The 10,582-nt window shown below is 45.7% G+C and overlaps 1 protein-coding gene across 1 annotated transcript in view; it reads right to left on the reverse strand.

The window, feature by feature from the left end:
* The window catches only part of FBLN5 (fibulin 5), an 85,618-nt gene extending 77,296 nt beyond the window's left edge, over positions 1 to 8,322 (reverse strand). The window contains exons 1-3 of the mRNA XM_007454705.1: positions 7,815 to 8,322; positions 4,196 to 4,250; positions 2,002 to 2,053 (exon numbers count right to left, since the gene is read on the reverse strand). Of these exons, the coding sequence (XP_007454767.1) occupies positions 2,002 to 2,053; positions 4,196 to 4,250; positions 7,815 to 7,831 (124 nt within the window). The 5' untranslated portion in view covers positions 7,832 to 8,322. The remainder of the gene's footprint in view (positions 1 to 2,001; positions 2,054 to 4,195; positions 4,251 to 7,814) is intronic.
* Positions 8,323 to 10,582: the final 2,260 nt, after the last annotated feature.

Below are 10,582 nucleotides of genomic sequence, written 5' to 3' on the forward strand. Positions count from 1 at the left end.
TCCTTGGAACCTGTGGCTACATTAGGTTACATTGCAAAGGGGAATTAGGTATGGAAGGAATGGAATTAAAGTTGTTAATCAGAAGACCTTGAGATGGGGACATCCCTGGTGGCACAGTGGTTAAGAATCCACCTGCCAATGCAGGGAACACGGGCTCGAGCCCTGGTCCGGGAAGATCCCACCTGCCATGGAGCAACTAAGCCCTTGCGCCACAACTGCAGAGCCTGTGCTCTAGAGCCCGTGAGCCACAACTACTGAAGCCCACGTGCCTAGAGCCCGTGCTCCACAACAAGAAGCCACAGCAGTGAGAAGCCCGTGCACTGCAACAAAGAGTAGCCACAACTAGAGAAAGCTGGTGGGCGGCAACAAAGACCCAACACAGCCAAATATAAATAAATTTTTTTAAAAAAGCGTTCTCTTAAAAATAATAATAATAATCTTAAAAAAAAAAAAGAAGAGCTTGAGATGGGGGAATTATCTAGGATTATCTGAGTGGGCCCAGCGAAATCACACAAATCCTTAAAAGTAAAAGAAGAGGCAGAAGGACTGGTCAGAGAGATGAGACAACAGAAACATGTGAGGGACTTAACTTGCTGGCTTTGAAGATGGAGGAGGGGGCCAGGAGCCAAGGAAGAGGGTGGCCTCTAGAAACTGCGAAAGGCCTTCAGCCGACAGCCAGCAAGGAACCAGGGGCCTCAGTCCTACAACCACAAGAAACTGAATTCTGTGGGAATGTAAATCCATGCAGCCACTATGGAAGACAGTGTGGAGGTCCCTCCAAAAGTTGAACCTAGAAATACCATATGATCCAGCAATTCCACTGCTGGGTATATATTCAAAGGAAATGAAAACAGAATCTTGAAGAGATATCTGTACTGCCATGTTGATTGAAGCACTATTCACAACAGCCAAAATATGGAAACAACCTAAATGTGCATCAGTGGATAAAGATTTGGGATGGATAGATAGATAGATAGATAGATGTGATATTATTAATATTATCATCATATGAACAATATAATAATAATAATCATATGAATATTACTCAGCCATGAGAAAGAAGGAAAACCTGCCATTTGCAGCAACATGGAAGGACCTTGAGGGCATTATGCTACATGAAATAAGGCAGATAGAGAAAGACAAATGCTACACGATATCACTTATGTGTGGAATCCCAAAAGCCAAACTTATAGAAATAGAGAATAGAATGGTGGTTATCAGGGGCTGGGGGGTGGGGGAAATGGGGAGATGTAAGGGTACAAACTTCCAGTTAGAAGATAACTTCTAACTGGAAGGAAATAATGCACAGTATTGTGATTATAATGAACAACACTGTATTGCATACTTGAAAAATGCTAAGAGAGTAAATCCTGAATGTTCTCACCACAAAAAAGAAATGGTAATTATGTGATGTGAGCTAAGCTACGGTGGTCATCACATTGTAATATATAAGTGTATCAAGTCAACACATTGCACACCTTAAACTTACACCATGTTGTATGTCAATTACATCTCAATTTTTAAAAAACAGAAACTGAATTCTGCCAACAATATGCATGAGCAAGAAAGTGGATTCTTCCCTCAAGCCTCCAGAAAAGAACACCGCCCTGCCATCACCTCAATGTTAGCCTGGTAGAACTCCCATCGGGCTTTTGACCTGTGCACCTGTGAGATCATATATTTGTGTTGTTTAAGCCACTAAGGCTTGTGGCAATTTGTAAAGGCGGCCCTAGGAAACTGATACAGATGGAGAGCTCCTTGAGGCTGGGGATCAATTCTTCCTCATCTTTGCCCTGTCGCAGGGCTTACCCAGTGCCAGGCACAAAGAAGGTGATCAATGGAAGGGTGTCGTTGATTTCAACCATCCCGTGGCACTGTTTTCTTCCATGGGCAAGGCTGATACAGATTTGACAATACTGAATGACGGCTGAGACAGAAATGGCCCTGTGATTGGGCTGTCCCTGCACCCCACCCAGAGAAGGATCTTCAGTGGCCTCCTACCTAAACACTGTCCTGATGAGCGGTCCAGGTCAAAGCCGTTAGTGCATTGTTGCTGCAGGAAGGGAGAGAGAGAAACAGGAGAGGTCATTCTGCTTACTTACCTTTTTTTTTTTTCTTTCACTATAAAAGTATTCTAACTGCATCACAGGAGGTATGGAAAATGGGTAAAGAAACAAGGCATTTATAATACCAACATCTGTGTTATAACCTCTATTTGTCCCTTTTTTGGGGTATTTTCTTACAATCATTTTACACTTTAGCATTACTTTTTAAGCCCCTGCATCATTGCTTCAGAATGCCCATTTTTAGCAGATGGTTATGGGGACTTCTCCCTGCTCTGGTCATGAAGAGCAAATACTAATCGCATCTGATCTGCCCAGTGAGGCTTTGCCCTGTGCTCAGCCCTTTCTGAGAGAGGATAGGACTGCTTTTAAGGGCAACCACTCTCTTTCTTTGGGTGCTATTTAACCCCTTTTCAGCGCCCGGCAAGAATTCTTCGCCCCCTATGAAATCCTCGACCTGATTATGAGGTCTGTGTATAAAATAAATCTACACAGTGATGTAGTCAGTTTTCCAAGAAAAATAGAATTGGGGAAATTCTTCCATTTTAACCTCAGGAAGACAATTACACAAAGATGAGATGCTTCCAGAGACCGCCAGGTCTCAAAAGTCCCTGAGGGCTGCAGGCTTCACATACAACTTGAGTTACAACTTCATGCATTTAGAAAAATCTCATGGGATCAACAATCACCCCTAGAGCTGACATGTTATAGGAATAAGTCAAGGAAGTGTGGTTTTGCCTGTGGGGGTCCCTTCCCTGGCCTTCCCTACGGTTTATGGGGTTCAACTTCCCTGAGCTATGCGCTGGTTTGTGGAGATGACAGATTTAGCCTGCATTCCTGGGAGTGGGTTCAGGCACCTTAGGGCCTTGGGGCCAAAGAAATGGAGTGGATGAGCCAGGAGGTGGTGCCATAAAGTTCAGGAAACCAAGAGACTCAAGTTGCAGCCCTGGCTCACCAACTAAGTGCAGGTGTGGGTTCAAGTCCACTGCCTGGCTTCAAATTCTCACTCTAGCCCCTATTCACTGCATAACTTTTCTATGCCTCAGTTTCCTCATCTGTAAAATGGAGAGGCTACTACTTACTTCTGAGTGGTTGTAAGGACTAAATTGTTAGTGCATGTGAAGTGTCTATAGTGCAATAAACACTATACTGTAAGCTGCGCCCTCTCTGGATCTAGATGTTAACTGTCACCACAGAGCTAGATCAGAGGACGCCAAGGTCCTTCCAAGGTCTAAAAGTCTTTGGTACTCTTCCCAAGATTCTTTCCACCTCCAATGAAATATATTTCAAAATTCTTAATATGAAGGGAAAAAACATTTAAAGGGTGTGATCAAAATACATATGAATTGAAATTCTAAGATTTCCTGGGAGACCATCAGTCTACTTAGTGAGGTTTTTGTTGGTTCCATTTCAGGGCTCTGAACGGTTGAGCTGTTGGAGAGGCTGTGTTGGTGACTCTGTAATGGCTTCTATATGTTCATGCAAATGAATGTGCATTTCCATTTGACTACATGGCCCCTCAGCCCTGCTCAGAGGTGGGGCTTCTCTCATTTCTGAGCTAGAGATGCAGAGGGGCTGCCCTGAGCTCCTCAGGAGGGATCTGTCCACATTTCTCAAGGGCTGACACAACCATCACTTGGTAAAGTCAGGGATAGTGCAGGCTTCTCTGCACAGCCACCCAGGAGCCCAAGCTCCCCACACACACTCCTCCCAGGGGTCCGGGCCAGAGGAGGGTCCTCACGGGTTGGGCGCTGAGATGCCTCACAACTGCATGTCGGCCACACACACCCACGTGGGCCACATGCAGGCACCGAAGGGGCACCAGAAACACTAGAACACGCTTGACTTTTTAACACTTACACTAAGTCAAGACCCCCAGCCCCACCAAAGGGACAGAAATGAGGCAGCATGATATGATTATAAGAGTCTTGGATGGGGAACCAGGACACCGAGGTCCAGCCCTGCCACTTACATACTATGTCACGGGGGGCAAGTCTCAACTTCCCTGAGCCCCAGCTTTAATCTCTGTACAATGAAGAGCTCAGTTTAGGTAAACAACACAATGCGTGGCTGGACACCCTCGCCCTGGTTTTCAACACACTTCCTGATAAGTAACAAAGTAAAAGTCTTACCTGTGCATTCCCAGGACTTGGAAGACAGAGAGCCAGAATGGTCACAGTGAGTACCCTGTGGAGGATCACGAAGTCAATATAAATGCTCAGGATGCTCCCAGGACCCAGGCCTGGGGCAACGCGTGCCTCTCGCGCTGCCTGTGTGTTTACAATGATGACTTCACCTTGTGCTTGTCTCTGGGCAGGGGGATGGGGGGCGATGCTCCAGAGAGGCCGGGGAAACTCCAGATGCCCCAACCACCCCAAACAGAACCGTGCCCCCTCCACTGGTTTCATATGTTGGGATAATGTGTTCGGTGGCATTTTTTTAAATAAAGGGTCTTGCTGCTTCAAAGAACAAATCTAACGCCCATCGCCATGGTATTAACAGTGTATTCACCAGCTGCTTGGTCTTTACTCCTGACACAAGGGGACCTGCCTGAGTTTTGAACGTCGTCATTCTGAAATGACCACAGTGTGAAGAAGCCGTCGTGCCCTCGGATGACAAGAGGAAAGGAAAGTACAAACGTGAGCTCCACGGAACAGAGGTGTCACGGGGAAGGAACGCACGTGCTCCCAGAGTGCGCCTCACACAGACCCTGATGGGGGAGAGGACGCGGGGGCCTGGGCAGCCCCAAGAAGGAGCACAGCTGACACTTAGGAGGAGGTGTCGATAAACTGTGCTTCTGCATAAGCCACCAAGCCCTGAAACTGCGATTTCTACTCTCAATCACTCACAAGCTGCTATCCAACAAAATCATGGTCGCCAATTAGCTTTAAAGATAAAAAATCAATACCACCTCACATCCAACAGGATGGCTACAACCAAAAAAGCCAAAAGCTGGTGAGGGTGTGGAGAAACTGGAACCCTTGTGCACTGCTGGGGGGAATGTCCGTTGGTGCAGCCACCATGGAAAACAGTCTGGAGGTTCCTCAAAAAATTAAAAATGGAACTACTATATCATCCAGCAATCCCACTTCTAGGTATATATACAAAAGAATTGAAAACAGGGTCTCAAAGAGATATTTGTACACCCATGCTCATAGCAGCATTATTCACAATAGCCAAAGGGTGGAAGCAACCCAAGTGTCCATCAACAAATGAATAAACAATGTGTTATATACATGCAATGGAATACTATTCAGCCTTAAAAAGGAAAGAAACTCTGACAAGTGCTACAACATGGATGAACCTTGAGGACATTATGCTAAGTGAAATAAGACAGCCACAAAAAGACAGATACTGTTTGATTCCACTTATATGAAGGACTGACAGCAATCAAAATTATAGACAGAAAGCAGAATGGTGGGTGTCAGAGGCAGGGGGAGGAGGGATTAGGGAGGTGTTTATGGGTATAGAATTTTTCAAGATGAAAAGAGTTCTGTAGATTGATTGAGCAACACTGTGAATGTACTTAACACTACGAACTGGACACTTGAAAATTGTTAAGGTGGTTAAAAAAATCTATGCAAATACAGAGCTTTATTTGGTGCTGTTATTATTGAGTTCAACAGGGGTTTATCTGAGCAATTACTAGCTGTGAGCATGGACCCTAGGTAGGCAGAAAAACTACAAAACTATGACCCAGATGCTGCCCTGGAGAGCTGGTGGGGGAGCCACGTGAACCAACAATGTCTACATCCTTTGGTTAGGGCACTGATAGAAATGCCCACTGAGTGCCAGGAGAGCCAGGCTCTGGGTAGGGAATGGAAGGTCAGGGAAGGCTTCCTGGAGGAGGTGATCTCAAAGCCTTCTTCAGTAATTCAGTGGACCTGGCACCTGGTTGGATTTAGTGACCTGTTACTGTCAATGTATACCTTCACTTTACAATCCCTCCCTTCAGAAAAAGAGCGTTCAATAGACTGCAAAACTCACTCAATCCATGACAGAAGGCTCATATGAATCAGCAACACTGGGGTACTTGGAGGGCCCCAGAATTAAGGTGACATCCAGAGGAAACAGGACTCTAATGTGGTGTTGGGAGAGGCAAGCCCACTTCCTTCATCTAGTCCTCAATCCAAAGAATAAAGACCCTGGAAGCCCACACGTTTTCCTTTCATCTGAGTGCCTGTGTGAGCCAGATTCTAGAACACTGGAGACAGCTCTGACCTTATAAAGTGCAGAGCCAAATCCCAGGGCTTTTTGATATTCGCAACAGCCAGATTTATATCTGGAAGGAATGAAAGAACAATAACAAATTTATTTTCCAGGCTGTATATTATGAATTTCAACGTTTTCCTGTTTCTTCACATGAAGTTTCCTTTCGGTTGGTTATAAAACCCTGTCTCGTTTTTGTTGGAGACAGGACAGGATGACAACGTAGTGGACTTCAAGACCTAGTGGAAAAGGCATGCTAACCCATTTCTCCCCCTACCCCACCTCCCCTACTCCCTTTGGCTAGAGGGCAATCCTCTTTGGCTAGGGACAGGTCTCCTCTGAGAAAGCCCATCTCAAGCCCGGCCTCCTGCAAGGGCCACAGCTGGGGCCTGGGGGCCAAGTAAGCTCCAGGCTTAACTGAGACGGTTTCCCGAAAATGACATAACATCCAAGCATTGCTGCTCTCACAGCGTCACCCATAGCTGCACTTTGTCATGAAAAACTCTAGAAAACTCCAAAATAAATTAACTATAAGAATTTTGGGGATCCTTTGATGCTCATAACTGGTCCCCGGAACTTTCAAAAGCAGGTGGGTCCACCTATTTTGGGCTCCATCCTCAAGTGGAGGAAAGCTGGGCGGGGGTGGGCGTGGGGATGGAGGTGGGGGACCAACTGAATCTCAGGGCTGTCTGTTCAAGAAGTGCTGGTCCCGGATCCAGGATGACAGGATTACAGCTTCGTTTCCAGCATACACACACACACACACACACACACACACACACACACACACACACGCACACACACACACACACACACACGCACACACACACACACACGCAGACACACACACACACACGCACGCACGCACGCACACACACTTTGTCTAAAGCAGCTACGTTTTCAAGAGTGCGCTGGATAAAAACTGCAGATGTAATCTAGATAAAAGTCTTTAAGCTTTAACGATCACTTGACTGGAACTTCAGTTTCCTTAAGGAATATCAAAATGTTTGCTTACATGCATTTCTGTCTGCAGTCCCCACTTTTCATTGGCTCGAGACTTCTGGGTCGCATGCCCTTTGAGAATCCCACACAGACATAGAGCAAATCCAGCCCCGGGATGTGCAGCTAGCCCGTTCGCTTGTCCAACAGCCGATGCAGCAAAATAATTGCTAGTGAACTAGTAATTGATCTCTCAAATTAAAAAAAAAAAAAAAAAAACTTAAAAAAAAATCTAAACGGCACACAAATTTGCTACCCTTTCGGAAAAGAAAGAAAGAATCAGGCTCTGAGATTTTTGCCGACCTCTGTCGGATGCTGGCTTCTGAAACTGTCTTATAAAATACCCACTCCCAAAAGAAGGCTTCAAGATGGAAATTACAGAGGCGCAGCTTTTTACAATTAACAATATCATTGCATCACTAGCTAATGCCTTTTCCAACATCCTGACACAGCCTGAATCACGGCCATAGCCATTTTCCACCCATCGGGTTTTCAGTAAGGTTTCCAGACCCTGGAGGAAAAAGTCCGGAGCAGAGAACGTACCTTTTTAATCCTGGCATGTCCAAGATGCGTGGGCAGGAGAAGCAAGGGGGAAAAGATGGAGAGCTCTCAGCGCGGGACCCTCGGAGCAGTTCCTGAACTTCGGCCTCCTCTGGGCCTGTGGGGCTCGCCGATACTTTTATTCCAGGGGGGACGAGCGAGGAGAGGAGAGGACAAGGGGAGAGCCTGGGTCCTCCGAGCCACTGGAGAGCTGACAGAGAAAGCACCTGGTTTTGCTTAGCCCTCTTCAGTAATTCAGCATTAAACCAATTGGAGGAGGAATGTTAAAAATGAACACTTCATTTTCTAAGTATGTTAAACAATGCAAATGGGGGCCTCAGTCTGGACACAGCTGGTTCAGATTACAGCACTCACCAACTGGCTAGACGCCTCACAACAATCTTGGGGCGTCTGCCAGGACCAAGTGCTCAGTGCTGGGGGGAGAGCCCTTTCCCGGGCGGCAGCGCAGCCACACTCGGGCTCCCAGCATCTCTACGGGAGGCGATTGGCGGGCAAGTGCAGGAGGGTGGGGTGCGGGGCGGGGGGCGGCTGGGAGGACCTGTTGACCCTTTACTTCCCACCCGGGGAGGAGGTCCCCAGGCTGGGCGGTCGTGGCTGAGGCGGGGGTGGGGATCCAGAGCATCTGCACTTGGTTGTGGCGACACCCATGAAAGTTATTCCCCTCTGGGAGAGGAAGAACTTGAACTCATGACAAACACAGCGACGGGGACTAGAGTCTTTTGATTTATTGGGAAACCAGACACAATGAAGCAGAGGCTTGGGGTAAGCGGCAGGAGACTCACGATTTTCCAGAAGAAGGGGTGGGGAGCCTGAGGGGGTGGGAAAGAGGAGGAGGATGGAAATTGGCTGACACTTATTCAAGACATCAGCTTGTGCAATGCAAACCTTGGGGAGGACACTCTCCCCGGCCCGCCCTCAGCCCCTGATTCTCGGGGGCCTGTTCTTGCCTTAAGAATTGTCCATGGACCGAATCAACATGTTGTACACCTTAAACTTACACAATGTTATATGTCAATGATATCTCAATAAAGCTGGACAAACATTTTTAATTGAAAAAAAAATGTCCCTTGGCTTGAAAGTGATTTTAACAAGTAACAAGGTGATTTGAAAAGACAAAAGGACAGTCAAGGAAAGCAGAATGATGGATAATAATAATAACAAAAGCTCTTTGGTAAGTCCTTTACATTTGTTGTATTGGTGGTTTCACACTATTTCTTTTTCTTTCTTTCTTTTCCTTTTTTTTTTTTTAAGCATTAGATCCCTTTTTATCAAATGAAGTCTTACCGAAGACACTATTCTTTAAAAGACGAAAATGGATTGGCAGTAGTCCAAGTCCCTGCTTCCCCACCTGCATCTTCCCTTGGGCTCCACAACACAGCCCTACCTCCAGCTGGGAAAGCACTGATGAGGTCCTTTCTCCTCATGATAACTCTGTGCAGTGGGAATTATTACCTCCATTGTGTTGGAGGGGGTTAAGAGAGGTTAGGTAACTTCCCGATGGTCACAAAGCTATTCATTGATACTGCTGAGACTCCAAAGTCTGCATATTTAGCCTTCTTAAAGGGCATTTTTTTTTTGTAAGCAAACGGAATCCTACTTATGAAAATACATTCAACGAGAAAGGCAAAATGTTGATAGTTGTTGAAGCTGAGTGTCCATTATACTATTCTATTTACTTTATATGTGTTGTACATTTCCCATAATAAAATATTTTAAAAATATATTTACAAGGTTATTCCTTGCTCCCATTGCTTGGAACAGCAAAAAGAGTATAAAGAGCCTTATCATCCATCAATTAGGCATCGATAGGGTTAAAGTAAGGGACTTCCAAAAATACACTATTGTGCAACCAATACAAAACAGTGGACATATAAGAGTACATACTGGATGACACCTTTGATATAGAAGTCAAAATGAGGTAATGACTGGGAGGGGGCACAAAGGACCTTCTGGGGGCTGGTAATATTCTATTTTTTTAATTTTTTAAAAATTTTTTGGCAGTACACGGGCCTCTCACTGTTGTGGCCTCTCCCATTGTGGAGCACAGGCTCCGGACGCGCAGGCTCAGTGGCCATGGCTCACGGGCCCAGCCGCTGCGCGGCATGTGGGATCTTCCCAGACCGGGACACGAACCCGTGTCCCCTGCATCAGCAGGGGGACTCTCAACCACTGCGCCACCCGGGAAGCCCAGGGGGCTGGTAATATTCTAATTATTCATCTGGATGCTGGTTCCACAGGGGTGTGTACACTTAAGATTTGTGAAGTCTTATGTATGTTACACTTTATTTTAAAAAAAGAAAAAGACTGAAGGAGTTCCTTATGGGCTGGTATTGAAAGACTTCCAATAAATTTTGTAGGTCAAAATTGTAAAATATCGGCAATTTCACATCGATCAAACTAGTACATTAATAAGTGTAACAATAAGTTGTAGAACTGTGTGTAAAGCATGCCACCGTTTGAGAATAATGTATATACACAAGTTCTTGCTTGCATGTGTATAGAGAAGACCTCTCCAGAAGGATATAGGAGAAGCTGTTAGCGTTGTTTGCCTCCTAGGAAGGAAATTGGGTAGGCGGCTGGGGAAGAGATGTGAGAGGAGAATTAGCCCTTCCCTGCTCACCTTTTACTATAATTTGAATTGTGTACCATGTACCATATTTTGTACCTATTCAAAATATGAGGTTAAGTTAATTTAATAATATACTCTATTTGTGTAGAGCTCTTTGGTGGGGTAAAGAAGAGGTGTTTTT

Source organism: Lipotes vexillifer, unplaced genomic scaffold, assembly GCF_000442215.2.
Source record: "Lipotes vexillifer unplaced genomic scaffold, Lipotes_vexillifer_v1.1 scaffold1126, whole genome shotgun sequence".
Lineage (NCBI taxonomy): Eukaryota > Metazoa > Chordata > Mammalia > Artiodactyla > Lipotidae > Lipotes > Lipotes vexillifer.